We start from the raw sequence: 26657 nt of genomic DNA, 5'->3' as shown, positions 1-26657 counted from the left end.
GCTGTTTTGCATTTAAATCAAGCAGTTTAGCAATAACTGAATAAGAAACTGGTGAAATAAAAGAATGAGGAAAAACTGGAAGAATAATGTAAAAATGTCGACCGGGCAACACTGCTCCCAGCTGTCAACAATGTCAAATAGTTAGTTTGGACATTTCCTGTGAGGCTTCCATGATGGTTTATATGGAATCATATGTTTTCGCCAGTGCTATTTTACAAAATACATACCAAAAGTAAGTATTTTTTGTTAAATTATAGGAAGTTTATTAAATGACGGTGCGTCTAGATAGTCAAAACACTTGTAAAACGGTAAGATTTAATAATTTGAAAATTAAATTTCTACAGTGTGATATGGATTTTTTGCACTGTATCATCATGGCTACAGGCTCAACTCGCTGTTGCACGGTTTGACGTTTATCGTTAAAATTTTAACAAAACCTTCGGATTTTTATGTGAGAAATCGTTTGAAGGTCGCGACCACTCCTCGAAAAACGAGCCACGGACAACCAAGGGCCCCCCGACGGCCTCCGTCTAAAAATATATCGAATTAATTCCATCCATTTCTGAATCCTTTGTCATGAAACATCTGTATTGAACTGCTAGCAATGATAATTAATTCGTTATTTGGTTTTAGTGTCGCAGGAACGACAACCCTGTATCTTTTGTTTACAATATAATTTACATAATCCAAGGAGTTGTCCAATGGTTTTCAATAAAGTGCAGCCAAAAATTGTGAGCATGAGCAACACCACTATAAAAACCTGTTTGTTTATTTTTGGTTTGGCTTTGTGTACCTTCAATGTACCACTGTATCACTGATAGTTCAACACTGATTTTCAAGCTTTAGAATTACATAGATAATCTGGTTCAAATTAGATTAGAAATTCTGTAGTTTTGAACATTTCCTGCAGCATTCAAGGCAAAACAAATACAGGTTGGTGGTGGTAATCAAGCCCTAATTATTCAGATTTTTCTTAGGAATTTTATTCAATATTTACTTATTTCTAGTTACTTATAAAAGTCTAATAATTTAAGGCTCACATCTGCAATTTTTTGAGTTTCTAGAAAAATGCCAGTAATTAGATTTTATGTAAGTATCGGTACTGTAGGTTATTGTTTGATTACCATGTCATACTATTTGTTATTTGCTTTTTTCTATTTGCATTGTTATGAGTGAAAACACTGAAGACAGCAGAGCGAATGTGACGTCACGATGGCATAATTTGACAGTACCATAATTTAATCAACTGTCAAAATACGTCATCGTGACGTCACATTCGCCCTGCTGTTTTCATTCATTACATGCAGGACAGTCAAATAATGTATGCAGAACCATAATTTAATCAGCTGTTACAATACGTCATTCGAACGTCACATTAGCTCTGCTGGCTCCTTGGAGTGAGGGATTTTTCAATATTTTTTAAGATAGTGATTGTGAAATACTTTTGTGTGTTTTGTCAATGATTATGATTATTACTTTAAATTATTACCTGTAACAGTTTAGTATACAGTGTTATTGAATATCTGATGTGCCAGAGTATCTTGGATATTTTTTTCAAAAGCTGAAAAACTGTCTGAAACTGCATAAAAAATTAATAAATCTGTAGGTACTTTTCCTGATTCTCTATTTGAAGAAAGATTCTCTCTCAGCTCATTTCAGTATTTCCCAATTAATGATAATATAATGGTTTTCCTAATCAGTGCGCAAAGTTATGTTTTCCCGCACGTGAAAGCAGTTAAAGTTTGGATAAGCTTTAAGTGTGAGAAAACTACTTTGCACACGTGTTAGGAACAATATTTTTTCCACGAATGAAATAACTCTACAATTTGTTTTTAATTTTAAATTTTTATTGACAATTTTAAGACAAATGCTATTTGCATTTTTTCCCGCATAGTGTGCCGGCAAATGCATACAAGTGTGAGCAAAGTAGCTTCTTTCGGTCATTCGTAGAAAAAGTTTATATTGTGATTATTTAATTAGCATGCATCGCACCGAGTATCACAGTCTAAAATTGACTCAGATATTCACTTTGTTAAACTGAAGACATTGTTATGTAATATGGGGCTTATGATGGATAATTCAATATTGTTGAATACTAAATTATAAAAATTGTCGAACAGATTAGTTTCCTATTGTCTAAAGGTATGTCACTGATCAAAAATGCCATCTGTTTCTTTATAAGTCCACATGTGTCATGACGTTTTCAATTGGCATGTTAAGTGTAAGACCATAGTATTGTGATACTGTTTTAATAACATTTGATAGAGAGGGATATAGATACATTAGTTTTGCATTAAACTTGTCAATTGTCAACACAAACTCACCAACAGTTTTCCATGTTCTGTATACAGCGTTTTAGCAGCTTAATTTACGCTTATAATCTGTCATAACAAAGTCAACAATAAAACTAAATTGTCAAGTTGAAATCTACGATAGGATATGTTTTTCCAGCTGAGTGTGACTAAAGCCAAGCAAGCAGAACCTCAAGGGAATGAGTGTGATCGGTAAGTCGGGGAGCTTAGAACGCTTCGTCTATGGCAGATCCAGGTAACGCCGCCGCTGCAAGCACTAGCCGCAAGCGTACGCTGCAACCGCAGCTGCGTTCCGAAGCCAAGCGTCCCAAGGCTAAACAGGAGAAAACTGTACCCCCATCCTCTTCATTTTCTTTAATTGATAGTTCTTCAGCTTCTACAAGTAATAATAAGGTAAAAAACATGTTTTCCAACAAACACATGACGTGTTTTAACTGAGCTTATGTCTCTTTCACTAGAAACCTAACTCCAGAAAGTCTCATACCTCCCTTACGAGTAAGCGCGACAGATCTCGTTCGCGATCCGGAGAAAATAGCTCGTCAAGACGTTCTTCCAGATCAAACCCAATCGATGTGGTAACTTTACGTGTTGAGGGACCGGAGAATAATACAAGAAAAAAACAGAAATCCGGAAATTCTGATACTACACCTTCTACTTCGGGTCACTCATACCGAGACAAAACAAAATCAAAAGACTTCAAAGCTAAAAAAGAAGAGAAAACTTCGTCTCGAGAAACCACTAACAGAAAATCAAAAACACCATCTAACCCTACAAACAGTTTTGCTGAACCAAACCCAGAGACTGCCAGTTTGAACTCATCGGGAAATCATACTTATCCGTTGCGTAGCCAATCCAAAAGGTCTGAACCGTCCACCACATTAAAATCCAGCCTGACCCGTTTGAATTTAACCCAGGCGAAAAGGTTTGACTTGCATTTCTGGAAAATGTCACGTTCCAACAAGAGTGTTGTTAATTGTTACAGTAGGTCGCCATTAGGCAAACGAGAATTAGCAGCGCTGGGTGTGGCCAGTAGTAGTAGTAGCGGTAGTAGGCCTACGGCGACCCCCGCCGGAGAGGAACCGGGGCCTTCCGGCCTTTGTAGGAGCGGTGCAGTGTTGAGACGGAGCACTAGAAGCGGAAAAGGTTTGTTACTTTTCATTACCTATACAGTGAGCAGTTAATAGTCTCTCAGTACTGCCATCTTAATCAACTGTCAGCTTACGTCACATCTAAGCAAACTGACACCTGTCACCTTCGAAGTATTACCCCATTTTAATCTTCTCTTATAAGAAAAAACAGGCCGATTTACTATTATTTTTGTTTGGGTAGAGTGCTTGACAATGTGTAGGTTATGTACATTTGGTGCTGAATACTTCTGAAAGTAAGAATGAAACTTAATTAAAAAGAGTATGCTTGTACAAGGTGGCCTTATTTGCTTGTTTTTATATGGAAACTTCCCCAAACTCAGTAAGAAATTTAAAGAGCGTAAAGGTATTGAGGGGAGATTATTTCAAGGTGAGTTTGAACAGAAATTCGCCTTCATCTTTTGATTCCTTGTAACTGGCACATTTTGAACAAGTCCTTGTAACTTCTTTATTATTATGGAAGTTTGTTGTAACTTTCATTTTATTAAGGTACTTGCTTACGTAGTTTACTATTCTCTTTTTTGCGTTGCTGAAATTTCATTTCAATTATTCATATAACTAACACAATTCGAAAGGGTTCCAAAAGATGTCATTTGTATCTTAATAATGATTGAGAAACATGTCGGAATGTCGGTTGTAAGTCGTTGAATGATCACGTGACAGTGACATTTCTTCATTTCTACCCAATGACATATTTCTGGAACTACTACTTGAGCATTCTCTGTACGAACAGACTGAATGACGTGTGTGATTGGTCAGGAAAAAGCAACAAACTGAAAGCTTTTTTACCAATCACAAACTAATTATAAAACTTTCTTAAAAGAAAATAGCATGCGAATGTTTAGTTTTATAGTTAATCTGAATGCGTTTACAGACATTCATTCCATATAAAATAACGTAAGCTTTATGCAAGGTCATATTTATGTCCAGCATATGCACCTGAATGTTTTGCTTTATATATCGTAAAACAATTTAGTATGCAAGGATATCTGCTTACTAACAGATTATTACGTTTTGCGCTTGTAATTGGAGCATCTCAATGTATCCATTTACTGATTTTATTGTTATTGATGTTTTTAAAAATGCTTTTGGGAAGGCCCTTTGTGTTGTGTATTTATTTTTTATAATAAATCAGAAAATTAGCTTGTTTAAGTTCAATTTTAATCTGGTCATTTCAAAGGAAAAGGTTAAGTTATATAACGCTTAATGAGGGTTAGAGGGTTAGTGAAACACTTTTTGAACAAACTTTGCAAATATCAAGAGCGTGAATACCTGGTATTCACTTTTATTATATTTTTGCTTAGAATTTTCTTAGGATGGTCAAACTGTGACAGGGTCAGGATGTGTCGGTGTCGCTTTGTAAAAACTTTACTGCGGGCATCATAAATAATATTGGCGAAACGTGCTTTAAACTTCTAAGACCGTCCCTTAACAATTACCGGCCTCTTGATATAGCAAACAACCTCTCTATTTTTCCACCGCCTGTTCTAAGATGTAAAAATCCTTGTGGTTTTTAGTAGAAGCGGCAAAATTGCAACTTTTTACTAGGCGTAAGAATCAATAAAAAAATATTTGAGCCGCTCCGTTTAGTCTAGACAATTATCTATTAAAGACGTGCCGGATGAAGACAATAGTTAACCTTCCCTCATCCACGTGGTTCCATAGGGTTTGCCAGAATTTGTTTAATTTCACAGAACTTTCAGATTATATTCTATTACCCAATAGTAACTTCACCACTCTCATTCCACAAAATTGATTTTAACAGATCAGGTTTAATAAAAGATTATATGCACATTGTCGAATATAATATACAATCGTATCACTCTTGTCAACATGTTCCATTATAATTTAAGTGTGATTACTAGTCCTAAGTGGTAGAAAATATAAAAATTGCAACCGTTTAGTTTTTGAGTCATTAATTCCTGTTATATCATTATCTTTCTGTTATTGTTTTCTAGATTTCTGTTACCGTGCGATTTATTTAACGCGTCCAAGACCGTTGATAGCGATTAATCTTATCACCAATTCATTGTTATTAATTAGTGAAGATCGCGCTACAGTGTTCAGTCGTAGCATAATCCAAATTATTCATGTACATATCTCTGTCGAGTCAATACTTTGATATTGTTTTGTCGTCATTATCGAACAATTCGCATTTAATAGTAGCACATTTTTTCGTTACTTTTCAGTCTGGATGATTAGTTGCGACAGAGCTTTAGTGTTTTGGTGTAGTGAGGTTGTTTATTACTGTCGGTCGTACCTAGGCCAAAAAGTGCCTTTCTTTTGATAGTTCAGCCTATAAAAGAAAAAGGTTCTCCCCACCACAAAGTAAAGTTTACTTTCGACGGGTAAAACTAAAAGTCCTTTAGTTTGTTAGTGTCTCTCTTATAATGCAGATGTTTCAAAATTATTGCGTTTAGTACTAGCCTCCAAACTTTTCTTGACTTAGTAAGTATCAATGGGTAATTTGGAGTGTAAGTCTTATTTTAGAGTCTATATTTTTTTTAATTTCATTGTTTGTAAGCAAAAACATGTAGTTTTAACGGTAAATATGTTTTTTTTAGGCGGCACGTCATTAACAACGGGTTCGTGCGCCAGCTCTAGCAGCGGCGGGGGTGCGGCGTCAAGTGGCCGACGAACGGCGGCGTCCGGTAGCGGTAGAAATCAAAAGGGCGGCGGCCCACCGCCTGCCCATTCACAACCGCCGCCCTCCGCGCTTTTACCACCACCGCCATTAAGTGGGGCGCGCGCCATGGCAGACGTTCCTAATAATGGACTATCTTTAAGTAAGTTTTTATTTATCTCATTAAAAATAAATTATCAGTTATTGATCTGCGTTTCAACACGTGTTATGCATTATTTTGAATATTGTGACAGGTTAACTTTTGTATTGTTACTTATAAAACGATCAATAACGTAAACTACAAACGTAGCTAATCAACACAAACTAGTGGCAACTCTATCAAAAGACGATTCTAAACCATTTTATTGAATCGTTTCTTTTGGTGTGTTATTGCCTAGATAATGAAAAAAATTGCAAATACAGGTGCAGTTCTTTGTAAAGTATTTAAAAGAATAGTGTATACTTTTGCATACATGTGACAAATTGGTCAACACGTAACAAATTAACATCTTAGAGAGTTCAACTCAATGTATTTCTGATTGTTTCCAAAAGGATTTACATGCAATAGACAGTTTACACTTTTTTCTCTTGCTTAGTATCTTATTCTAATTTTGCCTTTTTGGTATGGTTCCAAATCTTAAAAGGATCGTCTAGGGTACCTGAAAGTACTGCAAATTGTTTGGTTTATTGGACTAAAACCTTAACAAACAATGGTTAGTTTTATTGCCTGCTTCAACATTGTTTGTAGTTATTACTTTACTTTTACCTGAATGTAAATGAGTCAATCCCACCATGCATTGTTAATCAATCCAACATTTCAAAATTGACAAGTGACATTTCTAGTAGAAACAATGAGCGGCGACATTTCAGACTGTACCACTTTATACACATATTTAAACGATCTGACAATAGCTCTAAACTTTAGCTACTTTTTAAGTAAGTTGCTGTGATTACGTTGCTGTTGTACATCACGTTTTTTGGTTTAGCATCAGATGAACCACCGTCGCCACAAGAAGCCGCACAAGCTGGCCCAACTTCTGGAGGCCCTTCTGGACCAGGCGTTGATTCTGAGAGCGATGACAGCGAAGTGGGACGATTACAAGCGCTGTTGGAGGCCCGAGGGCTTCCACCTCACTTGTTCGGAGCTTTGGGGCCAAGAATGCAACATTTGTTGCATCGCAGCATGGGCTCACATAGTTGTAGGTTTTTCAGTGATTTTGATTCGTTTGTGTTAATACTAACAGTGACTTAACAGCAGTCGCAAAAGCGCAAGCCTTACTGCCTGGCCTACAGGCCACTGGTGACGAAGGTCAGCAATTGCAAGCAGTAATTGAGATGTGCCAAGTGCTTGTGATGGGAAATGAGGAAGTTTTGACTGGATTTCCAGTGAAGCAGGTCGTTCCTGCGCTTATACAGCTGCTGCAAATGGAGCACAATTTTGATATTGTGAGTATCTTAAGGTTTTTGTGGGATTGTTTCTAAGTGGCAGTTTTGTTAAAAATCGTTTTTTTGTATCGATTTTTTGATAATTTACTTGCCTAAATTAAGTGGAAATTGCAAATAAAGGTGTGATTCTTTGTGGAGTAATTCAAAGAGTTGCGTATGCGTTTGCATACAATGTATACATACATTTTTATTCTGCAAAACGACTGACGTGTCATTTTAGATGAATCACGCATGCCGTGCTTTAACGTACATGATGGAGGCTCTTCCACGATCATCGGCGGTAGTAGTGGACGCTGTACCGGTGTTTCTAGAAAAACTGCAATTCATCCAGTGCATGGATGTGGCAGAACAGTCGCTGACCGCGCTAGATATGCTGTCGCGGAGACATTCTAAATCAATTTTGCAAGCTGTAAGTTGGTTACACCATTTTTTATTAATAAGTTTAATCTGAATTTGATTAATAGCGTGGAGTCTCCGCTTGCTTAACGTACCTGGACTTTTTCCCCATCAACGCGCAACGAAATGCTTTCTCCGTGACATCAAATTGTTGTCTCAATCTTACTTCAGAGGAATTCCAATATGTTCAGGACTCTCTGCCCTTGCTCGCATCTAGGCTTACACAGCCTGATAAGAAATGCGTCGAAAGCATCTGCTTAGCATTCTCTAGGCTGGTAGACAGTTTTCAGCTAGAACCGGCCCGGCTTCAAGAAATTGCCAGTCCTGAGTTGCTTACCAATTTACAGCAACTTTTGGTGGTGACTCCTCCTATTATTAGCACCGGGACGTTTATAACAGGTTAATTCCCTTAATAACCACACATCAACTCTATTTAACTTTACTATTTAATTACAGTATTACGTATGCTTTCGGTGATGTGCGCCAACTGTCCGGATCTAGCTTTAACACTATTAAAGCAGAGCATAGCGGAAACTTTGCTGTACCTGCTGACCGGTTCTGCTGAAGCCAATCAGGAAAACGTGGAACTGGTTCAGCGTCAGCCCCAAGAGCTTTTTGAAATTACCTGTCTGATCGGGGAACTAATGCCTAAATTGCCTTCCGATGGAATTTTCGCAGTGGACACTTTGTTAGAACGTCCGGCGGGTTTGGCTAAAGATCAACCCGTTTGGCAGTGGCGCGATGATAGGGGTTGGTGGCATCCTTACGGAGCGGTAGACAGTCGCATTATTGAAAGTGCCCACCAAAATGGAGATGTTGAAGTCAGTTTGAATACGTTGGGTAAGTGATATAATATCCAAAGTTTAAAGACCTTGTTTTATTTGAGATGCTTGAGATAGAAAGACACTTAACAGTTAGGTAGAGCTCGAATCAGCTAAGAAAAGGCCACAGGCGTCATCAAACGATGATGTCACGATCTCTGTACGTCTCGCTTTAAATATTGCTGCTCTCGTTACTTTCCAAGTTGTTGCAGCCAGTCAGTGGCGTGCTATTATTTTATCAGTAAAATGAAACATTTTCGTCGTTTTTAATAAAGAAAATAAAAGACAACAAGTTTTTCAAAGGAATGGAAACTCCTTCTGCTTCTTTCTTCATAAATTGTAAGACGTTACTGACGATTTCACGGCCTTGGCTGTATATGATAACACCTTTCTTTCCAACCTTTTTGAAAGACATTTTGACAAAATAACGTTTTTTATTCATAACACTATGTGAACTTCAACTGCGACCATCAACAATACAACCAAAACACCAGACTAAAACGGAACCTAACCTAACCCCCTAAGTCTCCCTGTCCGCCACTACATTTTTTTAAACTTGGCAACACCGTTTAGAGTGCCGGCTAGTAAAAGCATATAAAAAGGTCCAAATGTCCCTGGCCGCTGCCGCATCTGTTTTAATTGTGTCCAAGTAAAAACCGTACTACGTTGCCAAGTGGCTTTTTGACCGCTTAACAATATATTTTCGGGAATATTTTAATAGGACGCCTCTGATTATATCTAATGCGACGGCAACTGTAGAAGGAGAAAGAAATAGTTTTAAAAACTGCGTCATTGATGATGCGGTGGCCTTTTCTCATCTGATTCGAGCTCTAAACTACATAGAGTAAGACTAGGATGTTAAAGGACTGAATAAAAAGTAGAGAAAATGCTTATATGCTGTTAAAAATTACAACAAAAATAATTAACACTGATTATTTCCCTCATTGTACTAGCAGCCAATAAAATTCAACGAACCTTTCTAGTTCGACCAATGAGAGCCGTTATATACTGAATAAATCCCTAGTTGCTAAAATTTTACACTGAATAAACACCTCCTACCTTTTTCGAATACGTTTTTTTGAAGAACATTTGATATTAAACGAAACGGGATTTAGACACATATAAAATTTAAGCTATTTTCTTCAATATTAACAATTAATAAATCACTATAAGGTAGTTTCCATTAAAAAATTACATAAATTAAAATATTATGACGTCTGATTGTCAATCTGAAATGTAAACAAAAATATACATGGCTGAACGAAAATCTGTCGTCTGCTGGGGTGAGTTCAATATTATCATTAATTTCATCACGTTTAGTTTAGTATTTGTGTTCTAACTAAGGTGTTTTCTTGTTAATAAACTAAAATGTGAGTTTTCAGGAAATAATCTTGACATATACCCCTCGGCGTTCACGTTTTATCACGTAAAATCTGCATTGGTAGGTTTTTTGCAAAATTTTTCTTTTAGGCAAATGGTTTCGACTAAATAATTTAATTCAATTTTCGACTAATAATTAATTTAGTCTCAATCATTTTCCAAGCTAAATTTTGCAAAAAATCACCTATGCACAGTTTACCCGATAAAACTTGAACGTCTCGGGATATAACCTATGATTAAGCATAATATCAAGTGGAGAATCTCTTGTAGTGAAATATGTTCTTATTTTTTTCCAACGTTTGTGTTAAAACCAATTGAAGCTCGTTTTTTAAGTAATACTTTGAAATTTGCTCTCGCAGAGGCCCTTTTGCTATCTGTAAATATGATGATGACCAAATTTATAAAATCAAACAGTTTGTTATTTTAATTGGAAAAACCTCTTTCAACAGGTCGAATATACACGATAGATTTTCTTTCGATGCAACAAATCAATGAGGATACCGGCACTTCCAGACCAGTTCAACGCTTATGCACACCGTCGTCTGCTTCGAAATCGACTGTAGCGGAATCTTCTCAACCAGGCTCTCGTCCCAGCTCGGCTAATCGTGATGCTCGTGTAGCTTGCTTGAGAGAAGAACGCGGTTTGGCAGTCGCATTTATTAGGCAAGTTTTTGGTTGAAAGTTTTTTGTTTCTTATTGCCTTCAACTTTGCTTTGCAGATCGTTATTTTCCGTGCTATACGAAGTTTACTCTTCGAGTGCTGGTCCGGCAGTTCGTTATAAATGCCTCAAGGCCCTGCTCCGAATGGTTTATTACGCCAGTTCGGAGCTGTTAAAAGACGTGCTGAAGAACCAAGTGGTCAGCAGTCATATTGCCGGCATGATGGCGTCTAGCGACTTAAGAATCGTGGTGGGCGCCCTGCAAATGGCGGAAATTTTGATGACCAAACTTCCTGAAGAGTTTGGGGTGCATTTCCGACGTGAAGGTGTTTTGCACCAAGTAAATCGATTGGCCGATCCCGAGGTGCCTTTAGGTGATAGTCCCCCGAAGTCAGGTTCTAACTCCATGACATCGTTCTCATCCGCTTCAGATGCTCAACCGAGCACTTCTGGTATTATTCAAGTTAACGCTAACGGTTCAGCTTCCTCGGTAAGTTTATTTATTTACTTTTTTCTTAAGGAGAATGACAGTTTAATGATTTCTTCTATCATAGATATTGTTTTGTTTATTCTCCTAAAGTGTAAATAAGGGAGATCTCTGGGTCTATAGTTTGAAGTTGTGACTAAGGCTTTGTTCCTCTCCCTACATCTTTTTATTGACAAAGAAATTGTTTAATACTTGTACTGGTTAGAGTGAGACTGTCAAGCCAACACTGATCTGACAGACGTTGTTGACATAACATTATTCTATTACTGACCATCCTTAAACCTATTTTTTTAACTTCAACTGTCTATGAGAAAGAGTGTTGGACAAAACAATTTTCGTTCGGTTAAACGGAATGTATACATTATTTTAAACTAATATAATGTTTTTTCCATCAAAATATTATAAATTAAATTTGTCATTAATGCCCCAAATGTATAACTACTATTATTTTGTGCTTATAACATCTTATCGTTTTATGTAGACGCCACTTACGGCAAATTCGGACCTTTTTACTTCGACGCCAAACGCGCAACGCCTTCAAGAAGGCGACGTTAGATCACCGAGTCCGACTAGCGTTAGACTAGGTGACGTTTTGAAGCGTAAAAGAAATCCGAAACGATCAGGAACAACAACCGGTCACCCGAAAACCCGGCAGGACCAAGACTTACCCTTGTCACCATCTTTAGTACAAGATTTCTTCAGTAAGGCCGCGTCATTGGCCAATTCTTCCAGTGGCTCGGCTTCCGCGAATAATCAAAGCCGTTCTAGGTAAGCTTAGTCTTGTTGCTTGAATATTAGTTAAAACATTTTAACAGATATCCCGGTGGATCGTCGAATTCATCGAAAAGTAGTTTCTTGCAAAGTTTAAATCCTGCCAGATGGGGTAGAAGCATGAACTCGTCCCACGATCGCACTTACAACAAAGACTCATTGAATAATTTGTCTAAATCGTCATCCAATTCTCATATAACAGCTGGAAATCGGGAGAAAACAAGGGCTTGGATTAGGGAACAAGCGAACAAGTTTATCGATTCTTATTCCAGTAAGTTGCAGTTTATTTTACTAAGCGCCAGTGTAATTGATTGAGTTGAATTGTAGACCGGGAAGAGAATCAACATCCAGCTACTACAGTTTTAAGAAGGCTTAAACTGGCCATAGAAAAACTACCGACTGAAAAGTGTGCCGAGGCGATACTAGAACTGCGTGAAATCCTGATTGAGTCTGATATTTCGCCGTTCGAAGTAAACTACTCAGGATTGATCAAAGCGCTCTTATCTTATATAGCAGACAACGAGGGACCGTTTGATAGGGACCAACGATTGAGGATTCTGTTGAATGTTTTTGCTGATTTACCTTTGGACAGTCGCGTGTCGGATGTAGGCGAGATCAATGCTACTTGGATGAGCGCTTTGGTGGCTAAATTAAACGGTAAGCTGTTGAACTATTCATTTATGTTTTATAGTTAAAACAATGTTGGTTTAGGATGCGTGTCGCAACTAGAACAATTCCCAGTAAAAGTGCACGATTTGCCGGCCACCTCCGGAGCCGGGAGAGGTGGTACTAGCGCGATTAAATTCTTTAACACACACCAATTAAAGTGCAATCTGCAACGCCATCCGGAATGCACCAATTTAAAGCAGTGGAAAGGGGGCACGGTCAAAATTGATCCGCTCGCTCTTGTTCAAGCCATTGAACGCTATCTCATAGTTAGAGGTAAGTGTTATATTGATTTAAATAGTAATTTTAGTTTTTTATTTATAGTATGTTGAAAATTGCATTGAGAATAAGCTCTTCATTATGTTGTTTTGTGAATAGGCAATAACGTTTAACACCTTTTTTTACTTTTGCAATTACATTTTTTAGCTTTCTTGACAGAAACTAAAATGTGTTTAAGATATTTTTGGATTTTTTGTTCCTTGTATATTTTTGACAATGATTTTTTATTTCCTGTTGTCAACTAGTAACTTTCTAAGAAGGAATTCTTCTTATCAAACTATAAAATGGAAATTTGTGTCTTTGAAGCTATTTATTTGTGTTCTCATGATCAAACTAGTTGTATTACATAAGTTTAAAACTTTCCAACAATTTCTAGAACTTTAATACTTTCAAAAGCCTCTAAAGCAGTCCAGAACTTTCAATATGCTTTTGAAACTCCAAAAACCTTCTAAATGCTCTTGAAATAGTCTAAAAATATTTCAAAAGCTTGCAAAACAGTATCTAGAATCTTTCAAATGCACCTGAAACAGCTTGGAAGCTTCCAAAAGTTTTTGGAACAGTCTAAAAGATTCCAAATGCTTTTCAACTAATCTAGAAGCTTTTAAATCAGTCTAAAAACATCCGTGTGTTCTAGAGCATTTCTTTGCAGACTTGCAACAGTTTCTAGAACCGTCTAAGATTTCCAAATGCCCCTAAAGCAGTACAGAACTTTCAATAGGCACTTAAATTGGTCCGAAAACCTTCCAAATGCTTCTGAGGTAGTCTAAAAAGATTTCAGAAGCTTTTAAAACACTATAAAATGCTTCTAAAGCAGTAGAAGGCTTTCCAAAGCAATCTAAAAGCTTTCAAAAGATTGGAAAACAGTATAAAAGGTTTCCTTATGCTTCTAGAGCAGTTTAAAAGCATTCAAAAATTTCGAGAATTGTCTAAACGTTCCCAAATGCTTCTAAAGTAATCCAGAACCTTTAATACGGTTTCAAAAGCTTTTAATAAAACACTATAGAAACTCCAAAATGCTTTTACAGCAGTTGAGAGCTTTCCAAAACAGTCTAAACGTTTCTTAAAGCTTTTAGAACAATCTAAAAGCATTCAACTAGTCTACAAGCTTCCAACAGACTTCAAAACAGTAAATACTTTTCTTTATAAGAAATCTGTTTTGCTATAATTGACCTTTCAAGATAGAGATACTCTTTCTGTTGATCAGTTTCAGGCATTCCAGTTGTCCTTTCTCTGTTTATTTATGTTGATTTTGGTTTTTATTTAATGAATCACTATTCTTTACCTAAATAAGTTCGAATAGTTTTAACGACCCTGCGTTTTATGGGTCACACTTTTCAAGCATGAAAACGATGTCAATTTTATAAACATGATTATTTCCCTCATTGTACTAGCAGCCAATAAAATTCAATGAACCTTTCTAGTTCGACCAATGAGAGCCGTTATATACTGAATAAATCCCTAGTTGCTAAAATTTTACACTGAATAAACACCTCCTACCTTTTTCGAATACGTTTTTTTGAAGAACATTTGATATTAAACGAAACGGGATTTAGACACATATAAAATTTAAGCTATTTTCTTCAATATTAACAATTAATAAATCACTATAACGTAGTTTCCATTAAAAAATTACATAAATTAAAATATTATGACGTCTGATTGTCAATCTGAAATGTAAACAAAAATATACATGGCTGAACGAAAATCTGTCGTCTGCTGGGGTGAGTTCAATATTATCATTAATTTCATCACGTTTTGTTTAGTATTTGTGTTCTAACTAAGGTGTTTTCTTGTTAATAAACTAAAATGTGAGTTTTCAGGAAATAATCTTGACAATGTGCATTGGTAGGTTTTTTGCAAAATTCTTCTTTTAGGCAAATGGTTTCGACTAAATAATTCTTTGGAAAAAATCCTTCGACCTGCGGTCTCAGGATTTTATCGTCTAATTATTTAGTCTCAATCATTTTCCAAGCACAATTTTGCAAAAAATCACCTATGCACAGTTTACCCGATAAAACTTGAACGTCTCGGGATATAACCTATGAATATTTCCCTCATGTGTTAAATGTCCCATATGAGCAGTGCATTTTCACCAGAATGACAGCGACAATTCCACTCATGTACAAAAAATGCCATATATACGTCATCAAAACACGGTTTGCTATCGGCTAATAAGGAAGGAAGAGAGTTTGCTAGCGGATAAAAAAATCGGATAAATTTTGCTGTTGATTTCATCGTTTCCACGGATTTTCACTACACTTCTATTGTTGCAATGTCTCACCTTGAGATTTTTGCTGGCACTGTCAATTTTGATTTTTGTTCGTATTGTTTTGGTTATGGCTCGCTTCGGATAGAGTTTTACTGCAGAAAATCAAAAGAACCAGAAAAATGTATTTCTGCCAGTACATGGCAGTAGTTATTGATTATATTCATGGAATTGTCTTATCAAATACCATTCGAGCTCAGATTTTTAACAGGATAATTTTTCCGGTTGTCTTCTCATACTTTCTTTATGGTACAAAACTCGACCTGTTTGGCAAAATCACTCGAGCTGCGCTCTCGTGATTTAGTTTCAACAGGTCTCGTGCAGTTACACCAAAAAGAAAGTGTTCTAAGACAAGCACAAAAATTATCCGGCTAAATCTGAGCTCTTGTGGTATTGCCCCCGAATATTTCCCTCATGTGTTAAATGTCCCATATGAGCAGTGCATTTTCACCAGAATGACAGCGATAATTGCATTCTAAAGTGATAATTGCATTTCGATAATTGCACTGTACGTATCTATAACGACTGCATTGTTGTAGAGCCTATTGCTAGTATACTAATTGTTGTCTTTGCGCAGTTTTTTGACTTTTTATAACCAAACAATGTCAAACGCGATGTCAACAATAAATTAATGAACGGTTTGGAACTTGTTCATTGAGCTCCATTGAGCAATCTATAGTTGCAGCAAAACCAAAACATTTTCTTTATTCGGGAAATATTCCCCAAAATTACATTCGTGCCTTAAAAATGACCTGATAATTCTGCGTTCAAACTTGTTATCTTTGCAAACTGCATTCGGTCATTTTCATATTTTTTTCTAAAAAAGCCCTCCACCTTCGGTGTCGGGCTCTTTCGCCAAAAAAATATGAAAATAAACTCATGCAGTTAAGAGATAACAAGTTTTCAGGCAAAATTATCGGTAATTTTTATGCACTTGTGCAATTACCCCCGATAATTGCATTCTAAAGTGATAATTGCATTTCGATAATTGCACTGTACGTATCTATAACGACTGCATTGTTGTAGAGCCTATTGCTAGTATACTAATTGTTGTCTTTGCGCAGTTTTTTGACTTTTTATAACCAAACAATGTCAAACGCGATGTCAACAATAAATTAATGAACGGTTTGGAACTTGCTCAATGAGCTCCATTGAGCAATCTATAGTGGCAGCAAATCCAAAACATTTTCTTTATTCGGGAAATATTCCCCAACATTACATTCGTGCCTTAAAAATGACCTGATAATTCTGCGTTCAAACTTGTTATCTTTGCAAACTGCATTCGGTCATTTTCATATTTTTTTCTAAAAAAGCCCTCCACCTTCGGTGTCGGGCTCTTTCGCCAAAAAAATATGAAAATAAACTCATGCAGTTAAGAGATAACCAGTTTTCATGCAAAATTATCGGTAATTTTTATGCACTTGTGCAATTACCCCCGATAATTTTGTATCTACGTTTTGTATTAGGTTACGGAAGACTGAGAGATAAAGACGCCGCAGATAGCGACGACGGAGATTCAGATACCGACATAGACGAAACATTGGCCGGAGTGGCAATATCGCAAACGGGATCCAGACATAAGCTCCAATTTTTGATCGGCAACACTGTCCTCCCCTACAATATGACCGTGTACCAGGCTGTGAAACAGTTTTCGAATCAGGGCGACGACCAGAGCGAAACTGATACGGACAACGAGACGCCGTTGGGGAACGCCGGCATCTGGGTGCAGACCCACGTGATATACTACAGGGCGCTGAAGGAGGATCAGACGTCGCAGGCGTACAAGACGGGCGGCGCCGCAATGTCCGTAGGAAACCATTCTAGTCGTAAAGGAAAATGGGCGAAGGGAAGTAATGCGTCCAGACGAAAAGTGGACGAGTTGTGGAACGAGGGTGAGTAAAGTTTTTTTTAAATACTTTCAGTAAAAGGTCACTGAACAAGAATTTACTAGTTAGGCTAGATATTTATTATTTTTATTATTAATTAGGCATCATCCCAGTAACTCAATCGCCGTTAACGCCCTTTTTGACCACACAACTCCCAGAGGTCGTATCGATTCAAGATTATTCCCTGGAAGTGTTGTGCTTGCTTAGGATTCTTCACGCGCTCAACATGTACTGGGGCTCATTGTACCCATTTGCTGAGCACCGGCTTATTTTGCCTTCCTCAGAGTTTATTAACACAAAGGTAAGCAAAACTAGAGTTTGTTTTATCTTACAGTGTTCACAATAAGTTTTGTCAACTAAACCTATATTTTTGTTATTTTTAGATTGCTGCTAAGGCTAATAGGCAGTTGCAAGATCCTCTGGTGATAATGACAGCCAATCTTCCTAAGTGGTTGCATCAAATTGCCACGGCCTGTCCGTTTTTATTTCCATTTGAAACGAGGCAGTTACTGTTCTACGCCACTTCGTTTGATCGTGATAGAGCGTTACAACGATTATTAGATATGGCACCAGAACTTAGTTCACCCGATTCTGAGGTATGTTTTAGTCAGTTTTTTGATAATACCTAGTTGGAATTTGCCCCTAAAATTGTTTGTTTTTATGAAATGAATACAGTTACAAGTATTCTAGCTTTTGTCCAAGATATTTCAGGAACGAGTCACGCCGCGTCTAGACCGTCGAAAACGGACGATTTCCCGCGAAGACATTTTGAAACAGGCCGAACAAGTGATGCAAGACTTGGCCGGATCTAAAGCTTTACTCGAAGTGCAATATGAGAACGAGGTGGGCACTGGCTTGGGACCCACCCTGGAATTTTATGCTTTGGTCTCAAAGGAGCTGCAGAAAGTAATATGCTTCTCTATTACCCTTTTTTACCACTGCTAAACTAATCAAATTTAACAGCACAATTTGGAATTGTGGTACGCACCAAACGCCAGCCAATCTGAGAGTGAATATGTACATAATCAAATGGGATTATTCCCGGCTCCAGTGGCTCGCGGCGCCAAGTTAGTTCCAATTAATAAGGTCAAGAGCAAATTCAAATTTTTGGGAAAATTAATGGCCAAAGCTGTAATGGATTCCAGAATGGTAAGCACCGACTTTCGTAACTCTTTTGTCTGAATTTTTTGCGTCGACTTTTTTTATGTCAATTTTTATACTTGAATTGACGTTCAGTAGTGACGCAGAAATTAATTGGAAGTTTACGCCTCAGAGAAAAGTATCATCAAACTTTTAGCTGACAGTACAAACTTCATACAGTATTTTTCGGTTCCACGATTATTTAAATATAACATTCTACTGTTCTCGCGGAGTGAGTTTACCCGTGCGTCATGAAGGCTACGTCATTTATAATCATATGAATCAAATCAAGTTTTCATCAACAAACCTGTTGTGTTCATATTGTTACGATTTTCCCGTGGGTTCACACAAAGTCAGTTTAACTCAACAATTAATAAATTTATTACACTTCAAAACACTCCGTACAATAATTAACACAGCTACTAAAAACACTACTACAATTCCACAATTACTCCGCTATTTAAACTTTACCGCGTTCCCAAATTCACTACTACTCTACTAACTAACTCCCTCTCTCTCGTCGACGCCGCTTCTTTTATATTCACAAACCACGTTCTAGAATGACCGCGAAACGCTTCGCGGGTTGCCTTGACCATTCAAGAATCTTCCAGGTAGCGTTTCCTAACTGTGGCCTACTTTAATACGCGCCCGGCCAGATATTGCGGCGCATCGGTTTCATCCTGACTCGAGTATAGTAGGCCCAAACCGTAACAATATTATAGAAAAGGGCGTGTAGTCAGTCAGAAAGTAGAGAGAGATCTTTGGCTGCAAATTTGCACTAAAACAACCTTATACCAAAGCAAATCAAAAATATCTCGACCGAAATAACATTTTTTATTTATGAGAAGTCTCCGTTTGGATCATAGAATTCCATCTAACTTTGAAACCTAATTTATTTACCAAAATTCGCAGAGATGTATCAGCAATATGTAGTATTTCTTTAACTTTAAGCTCTTGATTTAGGTTCTGGATGGTTACATGTTTCTCTAAAATAAATACAACAAATTAAAAATTCTATAAGACATTCTGAGTGATGCTGTAGTATCTCATATCTCATTTTCAGGTTGCAATCCACTTATTTTATTTTAAACCCGCTGGAAAACATTTTACACGCTTATTTTATTTTTTCTATGACTTTATTATTAATATGTTTCAAGACATTTTTATGAAAAATCTATAATGCAACCCAAAAATCTCAGTCTCTGGAAACAATGAAATGTTAATAGATGTTTCTTACAAAAGTAGATATATTTTACTATTATTAAGATACTATCGTTGTACATATCATATAATGTATTTCGAACATCCATTTTAATGCTTTCAGATAAATCAGTGGTCTTGGCCCGTCGATAACATCTCGATTTACGTTTTCTAGGTGAGGAAATCACAAGATTACTTGCTTGCTTTTTCCGAATCGAATAAACAGTTTTGCGGGAAATTTTCAAAGCAGCTGCAACCTTCTTCTTCTTTCTAGCCTGTCTCTGTTCACTGCTGGATATAGGCCTCTTCCATCATTTTCCATCGGTTCCTGTCTTGGGCCGCCAGGATCCAGTTTCTTCCAGCAATCTTCTGGATGTCGTCACGCCACCTTGCTTGCGGTCTTCCGATGTTTCTCTTTGACTCTCGCGGCCTCCATTCCATGAGTATTTTGGTCCATTTATTGTTGTCTCTAGCCACATGACCTGCCCAGCGCCATTTTAACCTTGTCGCCCGTACTACAACATCATCGACTTTTGTTCTCTGCCGAATGTCTTTATTTCGCACCCGATCTCTGAGGCTAATACCAAGCATTGTTCTTTCCATGGCGCGTTGACAGACCCTTAACTTGTTAGCATTTGCGTGTGTCATAGTGACTGTCTCTAACCCGTAGGTCGCTACTGGCAGAATACATGTGTTGTAGATCTTACGTTTTAGACTAATCGGGACATCGTGATTTTTAAGAATATAGGCCATCCTAGAGAAAGCTGCCCAGGCAAGACCTGTTCGACGATTTATTTCAGCAGTTTGATTTTCCTTGCCGAGCTTAATGATATGGCCGAGATAGTTATATTCGTTCACCACTTCGATAGGCTGATTTTCAATAATTACGTCGATATTGTCTGTGCTCATTATTTTGGTCTTTCGGATATTCATTGTCAGTCCTACTGTTTTGGATGTTTGTTGTAGTTCTTTTATCATTGTGGATAATTCTTCAGAATCTTTACTGATGAGCACGATGTCGTCGGCAAATCTCAGATGGTGCCAGTGTTTTCCATCGATTGAGATGCCCCTATCCAGCCATGGTAGCTTTCTGAATAAGTTCTCTAGGGCCAATGTAAACAGCTTAGGAGAGATCGTGTCCCCCTGTCTGACTCCCCTATTTATTGGAATTTTATCAGTGGTCAATTCATCGTCAATCTTTACCCGCATTGCAGCATTTCCATACACATGACCTATTATTTCAGTGTATCTAGAGTCGATCCTCGCATCATGCATAGCGTCCAAAACAGCCCATGTCTCAATAGAGTCAAACGCCTTGTGGTAATCGACAAATGCCAGATGTAAAGGAATGTTGTATTCTGTGCACTTCTCGATCAATGTCCGTACACTCTGTATGTGGTCAATCGTGCTGAAGCCTTTTCGAAAACCTGCTTGCTCAACTGGTTGGTAAAAATCAAACTTGGCATTTAATCTGTTTGTAAGTACTTTCGTCAGCACTTTATATAAGACAGACAGCAAGCTAATAGGGCGGTAATTCTCCAGGTTAGTGGCATCTCCCTTTTTGAATAGAATAATAACTTCAGCGTTTTGCCAGGCTTCCGGGGTTTTTCCTTCTTCGAGACATTTATTTAATAGTATAAGGATGGCTTCGTCCAATGTCTTACCTCCAATCTTAAGCATCTCGTTGGTAATTCCATCCTCTCCAGGGGCTTTTCCTTTCTTTAGCTGCCCTATTGCGGTTTGTAACTCACTTATACTTATTTCTGGCATCTCTTCGGATCCCACATTTATGACAGGGTGTGTGTGTCTTCTTGGGTCGGCTGTTGGTGGTTGTACAGTCTGCTTATATAGGTCTAGGTAGAACTCCTGTATTACTTTAGCGATCTCGTTTCTCCCATATATAAGGTTTCCTTGGCCATTTCTTAATTTCGTGATTAGAAGTTTTCCTCTGTTTCCTTTCGACTTAAGCACCTTCATGTTCATGTTATTTTCGATCAGTTTTTCAATTTGGCGAGTGTTGTATATTCTAGTATCAAAAAAATACATCAGTAAGGTCTTAAAATTTCTTATTTTCTTCCTGAACAGATGATAAATCTTCTAAAGGTCCTCCATTGGTTTTTTCCAATTCAAAATATTCACAAAGGTTAAGAATAAACTGCTGGACTTGTCTGTGGAGAATTTTTTCATTCATTTTATAAAAAAATACTGTAATAGTAAGTAATTCCGAATTTAGGAAAAACCAAATGGCTAAATAAAAACCATAATAGACACTCCCACTTTTTTTCAAAACAGGTTAGTAATTGTGCTAATTTTGGTTAGATCGTGACAGCCGACATAAAAAAAATAAAAATATTAATAATAATATTATAAAAGTACTTACAGAATGTTAAAAGCGTAGAAACAATAGCTCTTAAAAGAACTGTGGTGGTGTGGTAAATAGAAAACTTTATAAATGATTAACAACACAAAGAAACGGAAAAGAATTAATAGTAAATAAATCAAATAAATTTTGGTGGTTTTCAAACTGACAATTACTGAAATAGAAGCGCTAATCAGTAAATGGTTTTTTTTGGAAGATATTCACTTAGATATTTACCCTTTCTGAAAGTGACCAATAGACAAGGATGAAGCTAATAATGCATGTCTCCTTCTAAATCACAGGGAGATGACGCACGGGTAAACTCAGTCCGCGAGAACAGTATACTGGAATTCATGAACAAAGTGTAATTAATTTCTTTTAGCTGGATCTTCCATTTTCATTAACATTCTATCGCTGGCTGTTGGGACATGAACACTCTTTAACAATGGCAGACTTGAGGCACATCAGTCCTGACATTTATGTTACCATTAAGAAAATGCAGCAGATCGTAAAGAAGCGCGATGAAATCCTTTCTAACTCCGATCTGACTGAAGAAGAACAAGCGGAACAAGTAAACATCAAGTTCACACACACTTCCACTTTATTACTTATTTTTTTTGGTACCCGCAGGTTAAAAAGTTGGAGTACGATGGTTGCACTATCGAGGATCTCGGCCTAGACTTTGTGGTACCCGGCTACAACGTCGAACTGATTAAAAACGGGAAGTACACTCAACTGACGATACACAATCTTCACGTGTACGTGCGAGTGTTAACGCATTGGTTGCTCTACGAAGGCGTGGCCAAGCAAATGGAAGCGTTACGTGAAGGTTTCGATTCGGTGTTCCCATCGAGAAATCTTAGGGTCTTCCAGCCGGACGAGTTGGAACAAGTGTTCTGCGGCAGTCCCAAAGTAAGTATTGAGGTCGTTTTGTGCTTTTTAATTCAATAGTTCTCATAACCGCCGTTTTGTCTCTTGCGTTTGACGTCACTTATTTCCTATTGGTAGAAGCAAAATTTGACAATGACAGCCGGCAAGACTCTGACAATTTTCAACTTCCTGCTTTTGTTTCTAGTGTTTTGACGACGCATACGACAAGAGTTATATCTGGCAAACTGAAAAAAAAAATTAATGAACACGGCAGTCACATGCCATAGACTAAATGATAAGTATAGACAGTGGCAATTGAACTGAAAATTAATTTAAGTAAGCAGCGTGAGATTGCATCACTAAACGCATTTTCGCGTAATTTTAAAGCCAGACGCAGCAAAACATCAGCTTTAATGCGGCGTTGTCTAGTTGACAAATTACATTTTTGGTTTTGTTTCTATTAGGTAAAAAATAACAGATTTTGTGGGTGTTTTCTTTAATGATTGTGTTTCACTTCGTTGTATTTTTAGTTTAGTTATTTGTTATTAGTTTATTTTTAATATTCATCAAGGGTTATTTTATACTGAATACATTATGAATATGTTTAATCTTAAAACAGTCACGTGACCATTTGTATTTTAAAATGAGTGACGAGATTTAGAAATTACACGTAATCTTTAAAATTAAATTTAATTATTGAAAATAGTCAGGTGATCTGTCAAATAATAATTTGTCATTTACAGTCACGTGATCTTCAGGGTTCCGTTTTGGCATTAAATAAGAGTCACGTGACTGTGTAAATAATATTTTTAACATCTAAAAGTGTCACGTTACCTTTACGTTTCCGGTTTGACGTGAACACGTTTTTAATTGAAAATGCATTATAAAGAGAATAACGTGTGTCTTTAAAAATATCAGTTTAAACTGAAAAACGAGCATGTGATCCTTCAAATAATATTTTGACATTCAAAACTGTCATGTGACATTATAAAATCCATTTTTAATCTTCAAAAGAGTCACGTAACCTTTATGATCCGTTTTGAAGTTAAAAAAGAGTCATGTGGACGAAAAATTAAATTTCAGTATTGAAAATCGTCACGTGACCATTTGCACATTAAAAGGAGTCACGTAATTTAAAAAATCTCAATTCAAACTGAAAAACGGTCACGTGACCCTTTAAACATTATTTCGCTATTTACAGTCACGTGACCATTAAAAAAATAGTCACGTGACATTTTAAAAAATGTGTGATTATTGAAAATCGTTATGCGACTTTATGAACTGTAAAAAGAGTCACGGGACCTTTAAAAGCATATTTTATTTTTGAAAATCGTCACGTGACCATTTGCACATTATAAGAAGTCAAGTGACTCTTCAAATAATACTTTGACATCTAAAACAGTCACGTGACCTTTAGGATTTCGTTTTGACGTTAAAATAATTGAAAATCGTCACGTGGCCATTTGCACTGTAAAGAGGGTCACGTGTCTTTAAAAATATCAGTTTAAACTGAAAAACGATTACGTGATCCTTCAAATGACATTTAAAACTGTCATGTGACATTATAAATTCCATTTTTAATATTAAGAGTAACGTGACCTTCAGGATCTGTTTTGACGTTAAAAGTCACGCGATTTAAAAAAAAATAGTCTTAACATAAACACTGTCACGTGACGTTAAAAATTACATTTTTATCTTACAAATAGATACGTGATTTAGGGTATCAGTTTAAAACTAAAAAACGGTCACGTGACTTTCAGGATTCTGTTTAGACGTTAAAAAAGAGTCCTGTGACTTTTAAAATAAATAGAATCTTTATTATCGATACCTCAAACCAGAAATTCTTATTTTGTTAAGTTTTCAAAATTCGAGTAATGTAACTCAAATTTATTTGAAAAAATCAAGCTTTCTTAGGCAGTTCAGAGCAGCAGCAAAAGAAAGCGGATTATAGAAAATACTGAAAAAGTTGGCAACCTTGTCTGCACTGACGAGCTGTATTAGCGCCATCTTTTAGAGTTTACCTACAACTGAAGCGGCCGAAATACATCAGGAAGCCCTTGAAGCGTAAACAGCTTCCTTTTTGGGTGCCACTTTAATTACATTGCGCTGGTTGTCTGTACTTATCATTTAGTCTATGCCTATGCTTATATTCATATAAAATATAGGTTAATATCTCAAATTAGTTTTTATGTGGCAATTGCCATGCTACTTTGAGAATGAAAGATATTTCCATTCATCCTTGTTTCCAAGGCGACAATGAGAGTGATGAAAAATACATTTCAGCAAAACTTGCAGAATTAGTTGAATAGCAGAATACCTATTTAAAACTGTAACAGTTAAGTTAAAAAAAACAAGTGACAAGTGACAATTAAAAATATCGTGTTTAGAAACTACTGTAAACAGGGAAAAAAAGATTTGGCAGATCTGTCAGTTTGTGAATGGGAGTTTTCTTACCGCTAAAATAAACGTTCTATTCTTGTATCTACTAACAATTTTAATTAGGACCACGTGGCCGGCTGGGATGTAAAAACATTAATGGACTGTTGTCGTCCTGATCACGGTTACACGGCCGATTCGCGCGCCATCAAGTTCCTGTTCGAGGTACTAAGCTCCTACAATCTCGAAGAACAGCGCATGTTTGTGCAATTCTTGACTGGCAGTCCGCGCCTGCCCGTTGGAGGTAATGACAGTGTGTCCGTAAAGTCGCGCTGAAAATTTTATTAAAAATCAGGGTTTTGTTTTTTGAGAAAACGCTCGGACACGTCAATATTTATTTTCTATTGCGATTTTTTTGATAATGAATTCATGTATACAGGGTGACCCAAAAACCCGTTACGACTGTCAACTATATTTTTTCAATGGAACCTCTATTTTTTATTTAATTTTTGGATTCTGCATCGAATCCCAAGTATAACCTAACCTAACTTAATCTAAATATTAATTGAGTTATTTTAACTTATTTTTGGGTCAAAAAAAAATTAAAACAATCGTAATCAAAAATAAATATTGACGTGTCCGAGCGTTTTCCTAGAAAATAACTCCCTGATTTTTAATAGAATTTATGCGTGACTTTACGAATTCAGTGTATTTTAGATGGTTGATTTTTTGACACAAAAACTGTTTAAAGGTTTCAAATCGTTATCGCCGCCATTGACTGTGGTACGTAAAACACTGGAGCCGAACATGAACCCGGACGACTTTCTGCCATCTGTGATGACCTGCGTGAACTACCTCAAGTTGCCGGATTATTCCACCGTGGAGGTGATGCGCGAGAAACTTGGCATCGCTGCGTCCGAAGGGCAACATTCGTTTTATTTATCTTAAAAGAAATGAGCCAGGGATAAACTAGTTGCGTTTGATTTACATGGCGGTCTTTGTTGTTTTACTTTATTTTAAATTTATTTATTCGTATTGAGTAATGCTATTAAAAATGTCGTTATTACCGATATTGCAGGTCGCCCATTTTGTGTACGCGCAAGACATTTTTAACGTGTTTAAATCGCGTGAAGGCAGGAACGCCATTTTTGCCAAAACTCTGCTGCACTGTTTTGTCTTCAATGTGACTGTTGTTTTTTTTCACTATTTGGTTCCACTGCAAATTTCGGGTCTTCCTAAAGTTGCATTAACGTTAATTCGATTCGTGCAATGGACACTGCTCGTTATAAACTTATAGGCATAGATTCGAAATAGGAGTGGTAGGACTTCACCATAAGACTCGAGCGCGTTTGCCAAATATGTCAAGTCGGGTCTGGAATATAAACGATCGAGACTCCACTTGTTTGATTAATAAATATGATTAAAACATAATTATTCGAAAAGTAGGATTGATTTCTTTTAGGTTACGTTTCAATAAATTTGTATACAATATATTCGAGTTTTCTTTTTCATACTAAATTTAATTAAACGAAGAACATTGGATTGGCAACACTGCGCTGTGTCAAATGTCATTTC

The 26657-nt window shown here is 36.9% G+C and overlaps 1 protein-coding gene across 5 annotated transcripts; it reads left to right on the top strand.

Moving 5' to 3' along the window:
- Positions 1 to 72: 72 nt before the first annotated feature.
- On the top strand, positions 73 to 26573 carry ctrip (E3 ubiquitin-protein ligase ctrip). 5 transcript variants are annotated; one of them, XM_081985651.1, is made up of 25 exons: positions 73 to 232; positions 2452 to 2705; positions 2771 to 3234; positions 3295 to 3455; positions 6022 to 6243; positions 7067 to 7279; positions 7336 to 7526; positions 7747 to 7935; positions 7991 to 8321; positions 8379 to 8762; positions 10573 to 10786; positions 10843 to 11272; positions 11751 to 12037; positions 12085 to 12311; positions 12368 to 12697; positions 12752 to 12982; positions 16718 to 17143; positions 17239 to 17438; positions 17521 to 17733; positions 17849 to 18043; positions 18101 to 18286; positions 22219 to 22407; positions 22467 to 22748; positions 25209 to 25386; positions 25834 to 26573. In XM_081985651.1, exons 2-25 carry the CDS (start codon positions 2535 to 2537, stop codon positions 26028 to 26030), a joined length of 6111 nt encoding a protein of 2036 aa, XP_081841777.1. In that variant the 5' UTR covers positions 73 to 232; positions 2452 to 2534; the 3' UTR covers positions 26031 to 26573. The 5 variants fall into 5 exon arrangements, with proteins under 5 accessions (XP_081841777.1, XP_081841775.1, XP_081841776.1 ...); XM_081985649.1 differs by having other exon boundaries at positions 17840 to 18043; XM_081985650.1 differs by lacking the exon at positions 73 to 232 and adding an exon at positions 291 to 308 and having other exon boundaries at positions 17840 to 18043.
- Positions 26574 to 26657: the final 84 nt, after the last annotated feature.

The sequence above is a fragment of the Ips typographus genome, linkage group LG8 (assembly GCF_016097725.1).
Source record: "Ips typographus isolate SLU linkage group LG8, UJ_Ityp_2.0, whole genome shotgun sequence".
Lineage (NCBI taxonomy): Eukaryota > Metazoa > Arthropoda > Insecta > Coleoptera > Curculionidae > Ips > Ips typographus.
The sequence above is the reverse complement of the archived record's forward strand: the minus strand, read 5'-3'. Positions and strand labels throughout refer to the sequence as shown.

What these genes read in the sequence shown, in the direction of transcription:
- ctrip (XM_081985649.1), top strand. Translation starts at nt 2,535, where the DNA reads ATGGCAGATCCAGGTAACGCCGCCGCTGCAAGCACTAGCCGCAAGCGT. An exon ending in CACCGGGACGTTTATAACAG is followed by an intron (nt 8,322 to 8,378) that starts GTTAATTCCCTT and finishes ATTTAATTACAG; the next exon opens with TATTACGTATGCTTTCGGTG. An exon ending in TCTCAAAGGAGCTGCAGAAA is followed by an intron (nt 18,044 to 18,100) that starts GTAATATGCTTC and finishes CAAATTTAACAG; the next exon opens with CACAATTTGGAATTGTGGTA.